General features: G+C 47.0%; 1 protein-coding gene across 1 annotated transcript; it reads left to right on the top strand.

Annotated features, from left to right (window-relative positions):
* Positions 1-3,182: 3,182 nt before the first annotated feature.
* stk17al (serine/threonine kinase 17a like) lies at positions 3,183-18,611 on the top strand. The gene is made up of 7 exons (XM_083648621.1): positions 3,183-3,541; positions 8,228-8,440; positions 14,044-14,188; positions 15,110-15,236; positions 15,376-15,424; positions 15,685-15,864; positions 16,821-18,611. Exons 1-7 carry the CDS (start codon positions 3,432-3,434, stop codon positions 17,104-17,106), a joined length of 1,110 nt encoding a protein of 369 aa, XP_083504747.1. The 5' UTR covers positions 3,183-3,431; the 3' UTR covers positions 17,107-18,611.
* Positions 18,612-19,723: the final 1,112 nt, after the last annotated feature.

Here is a 19,723-nt window from a genome sequence, read left to right as displayed (position 1 = left end):
GTACAGTTTCACTGTTCTCTCTCTACCTACAGTACAATACAGATAGTCATGGGATTCTGGACAAAATCATATCAAACAATACCAAATATTCTCAGATTTGGGTCAGAGAGGAAAGAATCTCATCATAATGTGGGGGGGCGGTGGCCTTAATGTGGACTAAATTATGTTCCTTGATATGAAAATCGTTGAGAATTGCTGCTCTAAAACAGCTGCAGTATGTTCGGGACCCACCGCTATAGCAGTGTGCAGAGCAATCTAGTAAGTGAGTGGTGCCAGCGGAGGTCCAAAATGCATGACTCATTAGCCAATGAACAGCCAGGAAGAGGGCTCGCGCTACGTTTGAATGCATAAAAAGCTAAATATAAAGCTGATAATATACAATTTGATTCTTTAAACATCAGACCCTTTCAAAGTACATCACAAACAGTGCATTTTGCTGGAGCTCGACAGCGCTGCTTAATCCAGAACCTTACTTCCGGGAACTTTTGTAAGGTAAAAAAAACTGGTCCATTGGAGTGAATGGAAATGTCTCAACTCTTCTATTATACGGCTCTGGCAGTGTGTATAGCCGTCGCCTATAGAGCCAGCAGAGAAACAGCCGTCAGCCCCTCCACAACAGTTTTGTTCTTTCTTTTTCTGCATTCTTTCATTCCCAAAAAACATGAAGTAAACATGAAGAAAGCAGGTTGGCAGGAATATCAGCAAAAACTAAGCCTATCAGCCCTGCTCAAGAAAAGTCTCGACCATTATGAACCCATTGACTGATAATCAGCATCATGATGCATTCTTCATCTTCATCATGGTGCTAAAACAGGGTACAAGTCTAGAGTGCATTTGGGGAAGGTAAACATCTCGCTGTGCTTCATGTGGTCTCCTCTCTATGCCGTGTGTAAACTCAGGCCATAGCCACAGCCACCACCACCAGTTCCTTATTGTCTCGGCTTGGCTCTCAGCTAGGGAAGAGAGCAGCTGTGTTTGTGTGTACATGCAATCCGTGCATGTGTAACCGAGGTGAATCAGCGCGGATTCCTCGTGAGTCCCAAGTGGTAGCGAGTGGATTGGTTAAACTCACTCCCCAGTATAAAGGCATGTTAATCAGCTCCGCCAAGGGAGCTAGCTCTCTTGGTGTTGCGGTTAACATGTCGGACTCCCAAGCCGAAGGTCGGCGGTTCGTATCCCACCCCTGGGCAAGGCCTTAACATGGGTCGCTGCAAGTACCACCAACACAACGCCATTACACATGCGTGCGTGTGTGCGTGTGTGCGTGTGTGTGCGTGTGTGTGCAATCCATGCATGTGTGTGTGTGTGTGTGCGTGCGTGCGTGCGTGTGTGCGTGCGTGTGTGTGTGTGCAATCCATGCATGTGTGTGTGTGTGTGTGTGTGTGCGTGCGTGCGTGTGTGTCTGTTTGCTTGGGGTCAGTGCAGGCCTCGGTCTGTCTAGCAGCCTAGGTGACACATCCCATGGAGTCCAGGTCATCACGGTGGCCCTCTGCAGGCCATAAATACCTATTACTCAATGAGAACAGCAAGATTCCTCATAGCCTTGCCTGCATGTATCCCTTTGTGGCCAGTGGCTATTTGATTTCTGACTATAATTCTTAAATAAAGAGCGCACTCTCTGAGATAAGCGTCTTCATCAGCGTTGCCGTATGCACACTGGCTGATCAGCTGACAACATGGGATGCTTTGAATTCTTCTTTAATGACGGGAAGGTTGGATGAGCGGCAGACTAAAAGCAGCCTCCCATATAGATAAGACAAAAGAGCGGTGCACAAATGAGACAGCTCTCATACCCCCCAAGGCTGCTTCACATTCATGACTCCAGTTGTGTGGGAAACTCACCTAGCACAGCCAAGCCCCAAGCAGTCAGCAGGAGAACGCATACCAATGCTACCATCAAACATGACAAACGTGAGTGTGTGTGTGTGTGTGTGTGTGTGTGTGTGTGTGTGTGTGTGTGTGTGTGTGTGCATGCGTGCGTGTGTGCGCGTGTGTGTGTGTGTGTCCGTGCGTGTGCGTGGATGTGATCATAGAGGTGGGTTGTTGTGCCTCTGTCTTGCTCCCATGAGAAAATGGTAACAGCTAGGGCTAAGCATGTTGTAGTTATGGTCAAGTTACTGTAACACACAGAGACACACTGGGGTGGAAACTATACACTTAAGGGGCACGGTGGTGCAGTGGTAGTGCTGTCGCCTCACCGCAAGAAGGTCCTATAGGTTTGATTCCCGCCTTGGACGCTGTGGGCGCTGAGGGTGTGTCCCCATACACATGTCCTCAATGCCCACTGCCCACGTGGGCTCATCAAAAGGGCCTTTCTGTGTAGAGTTTGCATGTTCTTACCATGATCCCCTGGGGTTTCCTCCAGATAGGAACCCCCTGCTAAAAACATGCAATACATATATATACATATATATATATATATATATACCTTTTTATTTGCATAAACCTACAGACTGACATCCACCTATGCTCTGAATTCATAGCAAACATCATACAGTAGTAAATAGTAAAAGTAAAGTAAAGTAAAGTAAAGTAAAAAATATATGTTGGTGTTTGCTTGCCTTATAGACGGTTTTCACCAGAGTGCAACCCCACAGCACTTCCTTTTTCTCAGCATTTGGCGAAACTGCAGAAATATTCACTCGACATCGTTACTTTTGTTTTCGCTGCTCAGCTGTATAGACGGTTTTCACGGAATGGTCAGTCCTGCACTTGAATGTTTTTTTTTCTTTTACGTCCATAACAAACACTGCAACAGGAAGTGAGCGGGGGTTCAATTTAGAATGTTTTTGTTGTCAAGTTAAAAACGTCTATAATGAATCAAGTAGGCCTAGAGCAATACAATACAATGCACACACACACAGACACAGACACACACACACACACACACACACACACACACACACACACACACACACACACACACACACACACACACACACACACACACACACACACACACACACACACACACACACACGACACACACAAACAGTTTATTTCTAAAAGATGTCATGAGTCTCAGTGAAAGCTGTCACTCACTTGTCAGTGGCAGATCCTGCCTCCCTCTCTCCAGCATCATTGGCTTGCTGTGCGCAGCAACAGAGGGCTGGCCCCGCCCACAGCAGAGCAGAGCAGAGCAGAGCAGAGCACGGCTTTATTGGCAGGAATGTGTAGTAGCACTCAAATCAATTTAGCGCACCAACACTGTCTGTCAGCCGCTCCTGGGCATCTCTCTCTCGACTCGTGTTTGGGACGCGTTCAGTGTCCGTAACCTGGATTATATTAGCCTACATTCACCGGTGCGTTGGGACAGCTGCTGTAAAGTCGCCCGTTTGATCATGCGAGCATTTTGATCAAGTCAGAACACCGCAATTGTTTTTTGTTTAGGGTGTAAGAGGGTTATTTTACTTCCAAGCGACGGCTGCAATATGCCAGATTCAACAACGATGAGCAACGGGATGGTGACCAAAATCCACACGAGAATAAGAACCGACGATTTCACCGCCAATTACGAGCTAGTCGGCAGAGAACTGGGCAGGTAAGTTTGTTTGCATGAATGGTTTACATGAGTGAGTGGTTTATAAATATTCAGTGAAAGCTGTGTGCGCACTTTGCAAGTCGATGGCAGAACTGGCTGGCTGAGTGGAATTTGCAGTAATAACCCGATGAGTTTATGTAAATCCGGGTAAGTAGATTGTCCCTCAGCACGTGTTAGTGGGTATTAAGCACGTTAATTGAACTTTTCCAGTCCCGGGGGTTCAATGGAGATGCGCTTGGCTGAGTGTTGACAGATCTGTTTACTGTAGTCGGCTATGTTGTCTTTGTCGCGTGAATAGATAATACTGCGTAATGCACAATACTTTTTCTCTCTCCATTTATTTAACTGACATAATTTAGTTAGGCGTAGCCTACATTGCAGTCAAGGCGGTGCAGTAAAGTTAGCTTAATTGGGGGGGGGGGGGGGGTGCACTATTGCTCACAAGGAATGCATCATGACCCCAAGCAGAGAAATGATAACCCTTATATTAATGTCTCACAATTATGCATAGGCCTATAGAGCCATACCCCCCCCCCCCATCTCAGGGAGGTCAGTAGCTACAGTAGCCAGCCTACCCGGTTAATAACCCTCTCCTCATCATGTCACTGCCAGGGCTGGAAAGCTTTTTGAGAATAGGAGGTATATAAAAACGGGTAATGTTAATGTTTGCTAGTCCCATGATGATTATGAAATTTTATACTATAACTTAAGTATGCGCCATCACTGCCACAATCCTCAGCACTTAGTGGCCACCCACTCTCCTCTCTGTATACTGTCTGCCATCATGTAAGTAATCTGAGGGGAACTCAGTTATGAGCAATGGAGAGAAAGCTGAGTTATTGTTCTCTGGGTTTTGTAAAGCCGGAGTCAGTTTCAGCCAAAGGCCATTTGTGCGGGTTGGTCGATCCTGGTGCATTTGGTATCCTTGGTGAAAATATAAACTGCTTCCAATGTCATGAGTCAACATCCATATTGGTTCTGCTCATATTCTGAACGTGCCACAGTATTAAACATGCTTTTTAAGTGATACAATATGCAGTAAGATTGATGAGACCAGAATGTAATATTTTAAACACGAAAGCACCCTCAAATCTCCACATTGAATTTTTTTTTTTTTTTTTTTTTTCCATTGCTTCAATTGATGTGAATTTGGTGGATATGTAGCCTAGTTGCATTGCCCCATCTTCCACCTATCTCTTCCATGCATCATGACACCCCTATGGTTGGATGGCATGGTGGCTGCTTGTGTGGACTGAGCCTGGTAAGAGAAACCTGTTTTCCCAGGCAATACAGCGGGAGGTAATATGCCAATTACCCCCAGACCCCCCCCCCCAATCCCAGCCGACTGACTGCCTGATGCTTTCCACAGATCAGCAAGTGTGACCCACAATGCATTTGAACCCGGGCGGTCACTGAAGTGCATGCACATTCCAGTGGCATTCAATAGGGGATTCCCCCGATAGAGCCCAGCTCCCAGTCAGACAATGTTGAGTTAAGATAAGGAGCCACTGTCCGCTCGATCGGTTCCACTCAGAAACAGCAGCTGTTCGATCAGCGCTCGTGCCAATTCTGCATCTGTCCCTATAACTCCTCTAACTCCTCTAACTTATTTTAACGGGGAGGTTTGCTTTTCTGGAGAGTGTGGACGAGGCTAAATAAAGAGTCAGTTGTGCTGCCAGTTGGTAGCGGCCAGTTTTCCTTGTCGGACGCCATGGGACATCCTGGGACAGCAGCCAGGTCCTGTGGGGGTGCTGAGAAGAGTAGGCCATAGCTGCCTGTAAGCACCCCCCTCCCTCCACCACCCCAACCCCCTGTCCTCCTTCCCTCCTCTTCCCATGACTTGGACCCAACAACATCCTGAGATCAGGCCTCATAATCGCATTAAGCGCAGGAATGTACGTTTGTGCAGGGGGCCAGGAGAGCAGCTACAGTATAAAGTCACTATAGCAGGAGGGATGTTGTCCATATTAGACCATACAGGGGTTTCAATAATTCCCCTAGTTGTCTTCCAAACAGCTAGTGCTGCCTGCGCTTATTGGTGATTGTGACTGGATTAATTTGAGGATAGAGAGTGCAAGCACTTGTCACAAATTCTAACATGGTGTGTGGTTTTTAACAGAAAGAAATACAATACATATAATATACAGGGAGGCAGCCTATCGTCCTTGACCCCACTGGAGGTCAGAGCAGTTGTCCCATACTGATGTGTGTACAACAAATACGTGTTGTGGCCAGCTGATGAGCAGGCAGATGTGTGTGTGTGTGTGTGTGTGTGTGTGTGTGTGTGTGTGTGTGTGTGTGTGTGTGTGTGTGTGTGTGTGTGTGTGTGTGTGTGTGTGTGTGTGTGTGTGTGTGTGTGTGTGTGTGTGTGTGTGAGTGAAACAGGCAAACGAGGGCTGTGACGGCTGTCATTTCTCATTGCACCTCAGACATGAGTCAGTGCCCCTCTGAGAAAGACAAAAGGCACACACTCCACAGGAAACGCACACTGCACAGGAAACCAGATTTCTCAATTAGATTATCGCCATCCCCACTGCCGGAGAATGAGCGAGAGAGGGATTATTTTTGGGGGTTTTAATTTGCAGTCAAGACAAATGAAAGACCAGTCGCAGTCAGACACGTTCTACCGCCATTGACAAGGCTAACCCTGCAAATGAGCCGTTTGATCTATGTAATTGGTCTGCAGCTTCAGACAGGATTTTGGAGAAAGCTCTTATTAGTGGTCGTCTGAGTTTGGTCTGAGAGCTCGACTGTAACCCAACTTTGGGTTTTAGCAAAACTCTGAACGCCATCGCCCAGGTGCAGAACACTGAATGAAAGCACGTCAGAGGGTTTGTTTGTGCTCCTCTCTGGTAACATGGCGCGGTGTGAAACGCAGCAGGCTGCTAGGTGGCGGCCATGTTTAGTGACCTCCTCTGACCTGTTGTCAGCTTTTTGAAAAGGCCTCCTGTTGCTCCTTTCCACGGCCGGCGGTCACATCTTTTCAGTGCGTGTGTTAGTCCCCGCCCACACTGAGCGGCTCTGAACTTGGCTAATTAAAGAAGAAAAGGCTCTTGATGGGTTCTGCCTTTTCATCATGAACAATGGCTCTTCGCCATTCTGTGAGACTGGGAAGCAGTCAGTGAGAGAAGGAACTGGCCTCACAGGGTCGGGGCCGGCGGCCAACAGAACCGGGCTCCGGCCCGAACGGATCGCTGGGTTTGGTCCACAGCACAGCGGTCCCGGAGTAAAGCTGTGTGGGAAAATGCCTGGCATCATGCTGACTGGACCTTTCAGAGTGGGCCACTTCATTCAGATTCTGCCCAGTTCACATCCTGCTTTGGGCAGTGGAACTTTGGGGCACTCATCGTTTCAATACCTGTATTCAATGTCCCTGAATATTTGCCTTATGCTGCATCATTGTGTAGAGATCTCACTTACTTGGTGTCCAACATACTGATTGGACAGAGACATGGAGGTTGCACTATCCATTCTGGGGAGAGGGGGGGGGCATGCCGCTAAGGCTCCAACCTGGCTGTAGCACCAGCGACCCCCTGCTTGGTCCATCCAGCTCTCTCTGGTCATGTGGGTGGTCCCCAGACCGGCCCTATAGGGCTGCCCTGTTAGCCGGCTGGTCAGCCTGCGCGAGGTTTTGTGCGACTGTCAAAGGAGTAGCGGGGTCTGGCCGAGGGTCCCAGCGGGCGGGGGCGTCCACACAATTCCATTTGTCCCTGCTGCTGTCAGCTGGAAGAAAGGGAAGTGGACAAGGCCTCATTATCAGCGTGGGAGGGACGGCCGCTGATTGTGCAGGGCTCCACACACAGAGGCCATTCTAACACGCATCGGACATCCTGCCCCACACCCGTGACTGACCCCTAACACCTCTTATGAATCCATCAATGCTCCTGACCAGCAGCAAAAAGAAGGCTAGAGATGAGCTTGTAAAATGGTTGTAGTCCTATTGGGGTTTTTATCTCATATTTTCCCAAGGGACATCAACCCACCCCAGCTGTTGCATTTGCTTTGTTTTTGCTTAACCTATGAAGAAGCGTTAGCCTTATCAGGTCCCCGCCTACTTTTTGGCAGCTCTTGCCCAAACTGTCAAGTCTTATCTGCTGCCTGTCAGACCCTGCTGAGGGCGGGAGGAAGAGGAGGAGAGAGGGGGATGGAGGAAGAGGAGGAGAGAGGGGGATGGAGGAAGAGGAGGAGAGAGGGGGATGGAGGAAGAGGAGGAGAGAGGGGGATGGAGGAAGAGGAGGAGAGAGCGCGATCGGGATAAATCTCTCCCCGGTCGTCCCATGACGTTTCTCCGCCTGAGCATTTCAATGGTCACCGCCATGCCACAGTGTTTTTGTGATGCCATTTGAACCTACTTTGTTATCTGTGAGATGTTCTTTAACCTCGCGTACAGTGCTGCGCTCGTGGTCTCTTAGAGGTCTCTTCCAAGGGTCTCTCACTGTAATCTAGGTTTCGCTTCATGGCAGTTTTATGTTATGGTTACGTCGTCCAGTAATTTTAGTCTTCTCTCACCGCAATTGAAGTGACCTAAATTTGATCCACTGTTGTGTGCCGCTGGCTGTTGGGATAGAGAAGGGAACTATCTCTCTGACCAAATATATTTGAAGAGCCAGTAATGTGGTTGTGATTATTCGGTCTCGTCCTCACTAATCACTCAGTCTGTCTCTCTCTCCCGTCTCCGGTTCCCAGGGGAAAGTTTGCGGTGGTGAAGAAGTGCGTCGAGAAGGCAACGGGGAAGGAGCATGCTGCCAAGTTCCTGCGAAAGCGCCGGACGGGCAAGGACTGCCGCATGGACATCATCAACGAGATCGCCGTGCTGGAGTCGACCGTGACGAACCCCTACGTGGTGGCGCTGCACGAGGTCTACGAAACCAACTCCGAAATCATCCTGGTCCTGGAGTGGTAAGACAATAGACACTAAAACAAATGGTGGATGTATGGATTTTATTTGACAGATGTTAAAATACACAATGAATAGAAACCCATACACCAGTATGAAATAGTCAAGGAATTCACACACAATAAAGTCCAGGAGACTTCTTTGCATTGTGGTTTCTGCAAAATAATTGCACATTGCACAGCCTTGCGTCCCTCTGTCTCTCCAAAGTTTGTGTCTGACCTTCACGCACACACCCACTGATAGGAGCTATAATTGATGGTGATAATCAAAATGGACTTTTAAACTTTCCTCACTTTGACGCTCCACCACAACGCAGCCATGCCAGGAAAACTGGGAAGAAATGATAAGGTTCTCTCAATCATTAGGGAAATAAAAACCCCATCAATCTGAAAACTTTCCATGACTGCAGACTTTGTCATGTAGGAGGCTTTTGATCGAACCAAACTGACTTACACAGAACTGCCTAACAAACAGATTTCGACCTGATAAAGGACGTGACTTTTGAGAAATGAGTTTTGCTTGAAACACCACAACTTTTGCACAGGCAGGATGCTGAGTGACGGGAATGTCTGCACTGCGGTGTTTTCATGAGAAATGTCAGGGTTCACACTATACGTCTTTCTGGGCTGAGAGAGAAAACACGCACCCCGCCTACACATCCTGCCTCAAGAGTCGTGTGCAATGTGCTGAGGATACAGCTGCGTGTCTGTCACTCAAGTTCCTCACCTCAAGAACGTCAACACACACACACGTGAAACGCACAGGCTGGCGCTAGTGCGACATGAACTGCCGCCTTATAAGGACATTCTCAGTCTTCTGTGGTTAGTTGTTCATGCAACACCTCGGTTTCTCGTTTACGCTAAGTGACTCTCTCTCAGAAACGGCCATTTAAATACCGATGTAAAGGGAACCACACCATGCTGTCTCTGTGTGAAGACACTCTTTTAGCAGCAAATGAGTCAGTGGAGGTTTTTAGACCGACGGTGCAGTGTCAGTTTACCGTTTGCTTAGTAATGGAGGATCGTTGCGTTCCAGCGCACAGGTGGACCGCTCGCCAGCTGAGTCTAGCCGCTCGCTCACTGACCCGGGAAGGTCAGCCTGGCTATCTGGCTTCTGTCTGGGTGTCAAATGATGTGACCCACATCCAGCACATGTCCTCTCTGACCGCTCTAATGAAGGCCTCTAATTAGGACGCGGGGAGGTAGCATCTTAATTACCCCTCTCGCCTCATTGCAGAGGAATGGCACGGGGCAATTTCTTCTTCTGACCCCATTCCTGAACTGCCCGCTATGCAGGCAGGAAGCCAAACCCCCCCCCCCCCCCCCCCCCCACGACTCATCCCCGTCCCAGACGAGGAATGCTGCAGCAGAACAAAAGGCTCTCTGTGGGGGGGCCTGTGTTTGACCTCTGACTGAAGTGTGAAAGAGGATGTAGCGCCACAGTTCACCCCTGCGTGCCTGCAGAGAAAACATAGCAGGAGGTCAGCCGGCACTGGTCCGCAGCTCCTCACCGGCTGGTCTGCAGCTCCTCACCGGCTGGTCCGCAGCTCCTCACCGGCTGGTCCGCAGCTCCTCACCGGCTGGTCCGCAGCTCCTCGCCGGCTGGTCTGCAGCTCCTTGTCGGCTGGTCCGCAGCTCCTCGTCGGCTGTTCCGCAGCTCCTCGTCGGCTGGTCCGCAGCTCCTCGTCGGCTGGTCCGCAGCTCCTCGTCGGCTGGTCCGCAGCTCCTCGTCGGCTGGTCCGCAGCTCCTCGTCGGCTGGTCCGCAGCTCCTCGTCGGCTGGTCCGCAGCTCCTCGTCGGCTGCCAAATGGAGGCAGGAGCCGCACTAGAAGTCTTTCAGCAGCATATAATCAGGCAGCGCACGTACGGGTCACATTTCTGCACTAGCCGAGCTCTGTTATTAAATTTCCGTCCATGCTATTGCTCATAGAGAATTGCTCTGCACCAGTTATTTCTGACTAATGTGGAGTGCATGTGTGTATTAAAAAGCTGTAGCAGCGTGCAGTCACACTGAGACCCTTGGCTGGTAAAATGCTGCATCTCCAAACGGTCTGACCTCAGCATGAGTTTGAAGAATTGCAAACCAGAGAGAATCATTTTCCATTTCCTGTTTCCTGTGGCTTTAAATGCAAGTGGTGAGCGAGGCTCCCCAAAGTAGCACACATCACCACACTGGCATAAAGCGCACGCGCATGTGCACAAACACACGCACGCACACACACACACACACACACACACACACACACACACACACACACACACACACACACACACACACACACACACACACACACACTTCTCATAGCCACAACCACATCCTTCGTAATGTCAGAGAAATAGAAGCGAGAAGTTGAATTCTAATCATCTTTGAAAGTGTAGCTCCAGTGTGCGTCAGTCCCACAGAAACCCCCAACATAATGACTAGTTTGAGAGAAGGCCACTCTGATGAGAAGTGAACCTGCATCACCTCTGAAGCTCCCTGCTTTCTGACCAACTAATATAGTCGTGTGTGTGTGTGTGTGTGTGTGTGTGTGTGTGTGTGTGTGTGTGTGTGTGTGTGTGTGTGTGTGTGTGTGTGTGTGTGTGTGTGTGTGTGTGTGTGTGTGTGTGTGTGTGTGGGGCACAGTTGCTCAAACTGTCATGATGATGAATTCTCCATGAAGCGTAGTTCTCTCATCATCGTTCCTCTCCTCCAACAGTCGTTCATATCCAGTACTCTGCTTTCAGTATTTAAATAGCTCCTGTACGGTAGTTGCCATATTCTTCAGTCTTCACTTTCACCTTAAGTGTGAGTCATTTGGCATCCTCCTAAACATTAGACTTGACAGATATACTGTAGTTTTGTCACTAGATACAAGGTTGAGGTTGAACATCAGGTCACTATTTACGTCTAGACGTGTTTTGATTCAACCCTACCTGTTGTACCTGTTTGTAGACAAAAGGTGCATGTACTGTACATGTTGTGCAAACAACTTGTCACCTGAAGGCAGGCCAATCCCAACCCATTACACGGCTTGAGAACTGCAGCCAAAACAATAGGTTGATCTTCAACTGTACTTACTCTGCTCCGTTTTCAGCCCCTTTCTAGTTTTTATTTTATTTTATTTTATTTTATGCGTCATTCCTAAGGCAGTCATCCCCACCCCATGTATCCCATTTAACCCTGGGTAGCCCCAGGTTGTTTCATTCATGCCTTTTCCCCTCATACTGCTTTTCCTTGCTATTCTCCCAATTTATTGCTTAACATTCCCACACTCCAAATTACATATTTTCAAAAACACTGTAAGAGTACTGTAAATCCTTCATTTAGTCTGACCATTTCCCCCACTAGTGGAACACTTTCGGAATTTAGTGTGTTTTAACTTCTAGTCAAAAACATTATGGCAAATGGCAATGTCTGTTTTTCAATTACTTTAGCTTAGAGAGCATTGCCATGTTTAATATCTCCTTGTGTATAACATAACCCAGAGCACTAATGGCCTCCCTGAAGTTAGTCTTAAAGTTCAAAGAGTAAAATCTGCCAACAGACGGGGGCGGCCTATGCAGAGTGGTTGACCTGGGAGATGGGGGAAGCCTAAGCAGACTTGCAGAGTGGTTTGATAGCGTGCTTTGAGCTGACGTCAATGAGCACCCAGCTTGGTAGTCAGCCAAAAAGGGCTTTGACCCGGTGGCTACTCCTACCGAATTTAAAGAAGGTTGGCCTGGAGTAATACTTCTCGATCTCGCCCATTTCAATGTCTCCTAATTTCACAGTTCGAGTCTTGAATTGGCCGTCTAGCTATTCTGTGCCCTGCCTCGTGTTGAATGGCTTCATTCATGTGATTGCGTACAGGGGGAGGAAGTCTGCCTACACACTGAAGTAGTGATTTCATTAAGTCTCTTACAGCAAGGGAGACGGCGGAGACAATATTTAGACTTGGAGGAAGTATCAAATCATTCCTAAGTACTTGGCCAGAATGTCTTCAGTCTGTTGAATTTAAACAAGATGGCTTTTATCAAGCTTATAAATCACGTTGACAGCTTAATAAAGCTATTAAAACACTATTAATACACGTAATCATTTGACATATAATTGTTCAAGCAGGTTGTGTCGGGGCCAGTGGCCATGTTGACGGATTCAGATGAATTTCCAATGCTCTGTGACGGGCACGATCATCCTTTGGGACATTTTATTTCTTCCCCTATCACACAGTTTTCAACAGTCGTATCAAAGACGTCCGTCAAACCACACTCGTCTGTCTCTCATTTCCTCCTCCCCCAAATCAAAACACTAACACCCGGCTTGCTTGCATTTGGTGTACATGTGTGGATCAGTGCTGACAGATTGAGCGCAGAGTTTCATAGTTCTTCTCCCTTGGATCTTCAGCTCCTCAGGGGTTGTTAGGTGGGGATTTAACGTGTTTGCAACAAGTAGGGTGGGAGGCAGGTCAAACGAGAAGTATTTGGTGCTGGGAGCGAAAAAGATTATGGCGACCAATGACGGATATCCCCTCGAAAATCCAGAAAAACACGCATGCTATTTTCACAGCTGAGGGCGGTAGGGGTGCGGGGTTGCGGGGGCTAACAGAGGATTGGGTGGTGCTGGTTATGTAACGGCGTGCCCAGGGCCCGGTCGCAGAATTTCCTCTGAAGATAAAAAGCATGTCTAAGCGCGGTCTAAATCCCCCACACATGGTTCTACTTTTTGGGTGAACTGTCAGCTTCAGGCATTGATCTGACGAGTGCAGCATCCAACATAAATCCGCCGTGTCTCCAGTTCGTTTAGCGTTGTCACACAAGCGCAGCGAGACCGGTCAGACAGGAATCTGACTATTCCCCCTGGGAACATAATGAGGAGTCACTGCTGATTTTGATAATTAGTCCAACTAAATGCAACAGTGTAGCCAAAAACAGGATAATCTCCCTTCATCCATAAGTAGTTATGATCAGGTCTCAGATTTCTCATTTTTTTGCCAGCTACGCAGTTTATGGCTTATACCCGCAGTTATCCAATTAACTCTTAATTCTCTGGCTGTTTTATGCTATGCTACAGTTACACGCTACTCTGGGAAAGTTGACCTACAGTACTGCACTGCTTCCCCTGCTGTGATTTACTGTCGTTAACTGACCTATATCAGGCTATAAAGGGCCTGATATGGAGCTGCTGCAAGCTGATATGGCCTCTCTTATCTCCAGTCATAAGAAGGTACTCAGAGTACCTTCTTATTTCTGCTTTATGTTGGAGTCCCATCACATGCTGAGCGTGTGGACGTGGGTGGACTTTGTTCCCCCCGGCCAAAGTACACTAATAATGAGACGAGGGTGTTATGTAACTTTTAAATAAAGTGGAAATGCCTGCTTGACTTTGGGCTAGTTCACTACAATTGTGGGTTGGGAATTTGCCATTGTCGTTCTGATAGTACGATAAAATTGTCAACTTCACATTGAGAGGGCAAGGGCGTGTTTGCGCACTTTGTGATATAATTTATTGTTATAGTGTTAAAGTTAAAGTGAATAATCAAAAATCAACGTGAGCCAAGCGAAACTACACTGGCATACTGTTAATCTTTTCCCCTAGCTTATCCTTATTTCTTGTTTTTCCCTCCCCTTGCATTTCCTCTCTCCAGTGCTGCCGGCGGTGAAATCTTCGACCAGTGTGTTGCCGATGACGACGAGGCCTTCACGGAGAAGGATGTGATCAGGCTGGCCAGGCAGATCCTAACCGGCGTGTCGTGCCTGCACCGGAACAATGTGGTCCATCTGGATCTAAAAGTAAGCACTGCTTACCATTAGACTCTTGGATACTGTAGGAAGACTCCATTCCCCAGAGAGGCAGACGGTGCTTGGAGCGATATCTGTCCCTTTTATGCAACCAAAGCTCATGTCTCAGGCAGCGCTGTTCCCCTGAGGAAGCAACATTTCTAGCCAGTAAAGGAACCCCAGTTATCATGTTTGCCTTCATGGGCCCTGAAGTGAAAAGGCGGTTTTGCGTATGGTTTTCCTTTATATTCCCCCGCTGTTGCAAATTCACCAAGTGTCTGGTTTCTCTTTGCACGTTATTAAGAAATCCTATAAAACTGGAAGATAAAAGCTGATTGTTTTCTGGGTTAAGAAACCCATCCAGCTACAGCTAATTCCATTTTATTGGTGGTGGTAATGATGAATAAAACACTGCTTTGGTGTGTGCTTTTAGCAGGTGTGCATTTGTGTAGTATGAGGCAGTCCTGCTTGGACTTGGTGTGTTCATGAGAAGCTCTTTGAAGCTGTCTGGTTCCTGCACTGGATCTCGTGCTGTTTGATAGATTTTAATCTAATCCTGGAGATGGTGACCCAGGCCTCAGCGCCTCACCTTGTCCTCTCCTCTTGTCTTCATCTCAGATGACCCAGTATTAATCTCCGCAGGGCACGTCAGTCATACTACTGTATTTTGCACACACTAACTAGGGAGCCATCTAAATGGTTGGCAGATACATTTGATAGGCTTAGTGGATGATCTGGGCTCAGAGGAGCAGCAATGTGAATTGAGGGATCCAGACCCCAAATCCTCTTGGGACTTTTTTAGTACAGATAGTTTGTTCACATTGACGTAGAAATGAATGACCTCAGACCTCAAGTGGATCCTCTGTCTCCCCGAATGATCATTAGCCATTATGTAATGTCCCTCAATCTAATCTATGTGTGTGTCCTCTCCAGCCGCAGAACATCCTGCTGACCAGCTCCAGACCGCTGGGAGACATTCGCATCGTGGACTTTGGCTTGTCCAGACGCATGGACAACGTCACAGAGGTCAGGGAGATCCTGGGCACTCCAGAGTATGTGGGTGAGTGACAGCATCCAAGTCCACAATACACAGTCACCTGCGTCTGCCAGGTCTGCAGTATACACAGTCACCTGCGTCTTTGCAGTCTGAGCGCCAGTATTGTGCCGTGTTTTACCGGTATATCGTGTTTCTATTGCAGCACCAGAGATCCTGAGCTACGAACCCATCAGCACTGCGACAGACATGTGGTGAGTGTGCAAGCTCAATGAGACAATTTCCTCTTCTTTTTAAACTCTTAATAGTCTGTGAAGGACTTCTGGGAATGAAGATGTATTCAGGATGTGACATCACTACCCTCATGTGCAAAAGAGAGCTTTGTGTTAAAGACCTTTGACAATAAAATTAAGAACAGTTCAGTGGAAGAGAACCAAGTACAGTAAATGATGCTGTGTTCTCATGTGTTCTCATATCCTCTTTTCCATTCTTCTTCTTCCTCCTTTTTTCCCAGGAGTATCGGGGTCCTGATCTACGTCATGCTGACCGGCGAGTCTCCCTTCCTGGGGGACAACAAGCAGGAGACGTACCTCAACGTCTCCCAGGTCAACGTGGACTTGTCCCCGCGCCCGTTCGAGGGTGTCTCCTCGCTGGCTGTGGACTTCATCAAGTCCCTGCTGGTGAAAAACCCCAGGTGAGGCTCTGCACCACACTCACACTGTTAGGGAATGGAATTTCACCTATTTCACACATTCTGGTAAGTACTCAATTGCTCAGAGGTGATTCGTGCACCAAGGACGTGAGTCAGGCTCACTCTGGCACGGAAGTCAAAATGAGTGTGTGCGGTAACAGATTTGCGTCATTTATGCGTCATTTCCTTTTTTCAAAAGAAGTGTTGGTTGTAAACTTGTAACATTTATAAAAGGAGAGCATTTTGAGGCCAATCTTTCTTTTGACACCACATCAAACACAAGTAAATACACAGCAAAAATGTCAATTAGTCACTTAGGCTCATAGAACACGCCAACACTTTGGGAGATTCGCCTATTTGCCACCTTCTCGATAGTAAGACGAGAAGATAAGACGCCCTTCTCTTCTCTGTGCGTGCAGTTAATTTGCATTGGAAACAAGTACAATGATCTCAACGCTAAATTAAATTGCTTATCCCAATGGATATTTTTTTGCAGTGTATTAATAACAGGAAGTTCTTGATGACTTTTCCACCCTTTCAAGATGTTTTCTATCATCCCTCCCTCCCACCATCTGATTAACAGCTCCACCACAGATGGCCTTCATTTGTCACCACAATTGGTTGATGAAAAGTAGCAGTAGCGTTTCTCTCACATCCGGGAGCGTAATCTCCAGCCTGCGCCGTCTAATTCCAGCAGATTAGTGGTGAGGGTGGAAAAAAAAGGTGAAAGATTCCTATGCGTGTGAGTAATCCAGCGAGGGTTGGCAGGGGGAAAAGACTTGAGAGCAAAAAAAAGTGCTCTTTTGTGGTTTTCCAAACCAAATGTTGAAAAGGAAAATGGCCGTTGTCCGCGAGAAGAAGGGATCGGGTGAAGGGGAGGATGCAGGCGATCCGCCGGGTTATGTCAACTGTTTGGGAGTTTCCACTCATCCACGGTGTTATTGTGTTTGTGTGTGCAGGAAGAGGGCCACGGCCGAAGACTGCCTCAAGCACCCCTGGCTCAACTCGCTCCCTCACCCGCACCCACACCTCCACCCCAGGCCCGCCTCCTCGCTGGACGAGCCCGAGACCAGCCACTCGGAGTCGGAGCCGGAGAGCCCTGCCCCCTCCCCGCCCGAGCTGGACTTGCTGGACTCGTACCTGACGTGCCCGGGCCAGGGCGAGCTGAAGGCGGGCCGCCACGCCTTCTCCTTCACCGAGCCCCCCTTCCGCACGCGGGCCGAGATCCAGGAGCTCATCTGTTGAACGCCGCCGCCGCCGCCTTTTGTGCGCGGCTCGGGGGAAGAAATGTCAACGTCAGAAGAGACCGAATTAACTTAAATCCGCAGAACGGACCGCGAGAAGCCGGCTTGGTCTTTGATTGTGATGCAGGGCCATGCTATGTGGATGCTGTATGCGAGCTGTTTGCTACTGCTGCTACTGCTGTGACAGATGGGATGTCCGTAAACTGTGTGTAGTTTGATGCCTCTGTGTGCAAGTGTGTGACTGCATGGGAGGACTGAGAGGGGCGAATACACAGGTAGGAGCGGGGTAGGCACGGCGCTCCACCGGGACTCCTGCCCACTCAGTGGAAGAACTGAACCTGCCTCTGGACTCTATCTTTCTGACCCGAATAGCCTTTTGAAGTGGGTTTCTGAGGAGAGGCAGTTTTTCAAAGGACTTCACCCAAACCTACGTTTGCTTGAGCTGCGGGCTGATGCAGACACGCCTTCTGCCATGCCGTTTCTGTCCATGATGAAGGAAGCAAAGGGTTCGGACAGATGCTCCTCCTCCACAAAGGAATTACAAGTAGAGGAGAGCACCTGACGCAGAAGCCAGGCACTGTTCCCACTGTGTGTGTGTGTGTGTGTGTGTGTGTGAGTGTGTGACCACTTCTGACCCCATGTACAAAGCCACATCAATGGCCAAGTCTTAGACCTAACTAGTAGCATTGTTATTTTCTAAGGACAATCTGGAGCACTTTTTATTTTGTTATTGGACTTCGATGTAATAGTGAGAAACCAAAGGCTCAAAAAGCACAAAGTCAATAGACTCAGTCACACAATGTACTGTCCAACCACCTTCCACCGTCTGTTGTTTTTGCATCACCCTTCTCCACAAAGTGCCACTTAGTCAACCACACTTTTGGTGTTGATATTTCAGATTTCTTTTTTCTCGATGTACAAACTATTTTTGCTATTGCACAAGTTGCACAAGTTTCTTTGTACTTGCAGTATATCATTGTGAGGTTGCCAGTTTGAATACACCACGATGGATTTCATGCTCTTCAATGTGCAAACATCAGCCTTGCAAAGAGGGAGTGGAGGGTTGAAAAACACCAGTATCATGTTATGATTATTGTAATATTTACAACAATGAGAGACTCCGAGACCTTGACTCTGGAAAGGCTGTCTGTCGATGTGTGATGTTTTGCCTTCAGATGCTACAGAGCAGAGAGGCTGCTCTCTGGAAGACTTTCTCAAAGAAACAAACAAAAACAAAAAAGTACTGAAATGTATATTGTGTGGTAGTGTTAAGATTAATATGTAAAAATGTTTGCTAATGTGTTTTTTTTATGAAAGTGTGAATGTTAAAACATTATTGTCTGTATTATTATTATTTTGTACATTTACTTTTTATTCATGAATTCCCATTCCTCTTCTTCTTTTTTCCTGCTAATGAATTTCAGGCAGGTTTGCACTTGTCCTTGTGGACGTCACATTAAAATGAATAAATGTTGATGACATGCATTGCAAAATGTGTCATAAGAGAAATACATACATTTTGTATTCAATTATTTAGTGTGTGTGTGTGTGTGTGGGGGGGGGGGGGGGGGGTTTATAGGAACAATAATGACAGCAGAATTTAGCGACAACTACTTATTTCCCAAACTATTAGCCAGTTAAATTGCCTTTTTGCTGTCCTTAAAATTCTGTCATTCTAACTAACATACATACAACTACATTTTTGAGAAATGATTATTCTGAATGTTATATGAGGGATCAGCCGAGTAGCATTTTGGTAAACAAACCTCATTTCCGGGGGGAAACTGCAATGGGACGGACCCTATGGAGCCAGCCTTGAGTGCTCACTCTAGCCCCGGCTGTGCGGTGTACATTTTAAAAACTGCGACAGTTCACACAACTTTAACACAACATGCATATATTATACATCAAACTCATGAGCTACTTCTGTTCTCACTCAGAATGTCAACAATATAAGCAATGTCATGTACAGTTTTTGAGATATTAACATTTGTTTGGCGCACAACTCATACTAGTTAACAGTGTTGGGTGTAACTCATTACAAAAGTAACATATTACATGTAATATATTACTTTTAGCAGTAACTCAGTAATATAACTTATTACTTATAGATTTCAGTAATATTATACCAGTTACTTTGTCAAGTAACTCAAGTTACAAATTCAGTTACATTTGATTAAATCAAAGCACACATTTAAAAAAGATACAATAATTTCCTAATCAAACTGTGTGTTTTTATGCAAATAACCACTATAGATAACAATAACAAAGGAAAATAATAACATTTAGAATTTGGGATTGTTTACACTGATTTCAAGGCAGTTGAAATTATTTTTCGGGATGGTTCCACTGCGGCGATGTCATTCTGGTGTTGTTTTGGTAAAAGTAATGCAAAAGTAGTGTAATAAGTAACAAGTTACTTTACACAGAAAGTAATATTGTAAAGTAACTTATTACTCTCAAATGAAAGTAACTAGTAATATGTAGTATATTACATTTTGAAAGTAACTTGCCCAACACTGCTAGTTAACTGCTACGGGCTTCCGCATTTCTTGGGGATTTGTTGTGATGTCACGTTGATTCGTCCTATAGCTATAATGCACCCACAATTAGACTTT

This window comes from Poromitra crassiceps, assembly GCF_964638095.1.
Source record: "Poromitra crassiceps genome assembly, chromosome: 13".
Classification (NCBI taxonomy): Eukaryota; Metazoa; Chordata; class Actinopteri; order Beryciformes; family Melamphaidae; genus Poromitra; species Poromitra crassiceps.
Note: the sequence above shows the minus strand (reverse complement) of the source record. Positions and strands in the feature narration are given on the sequence as shown.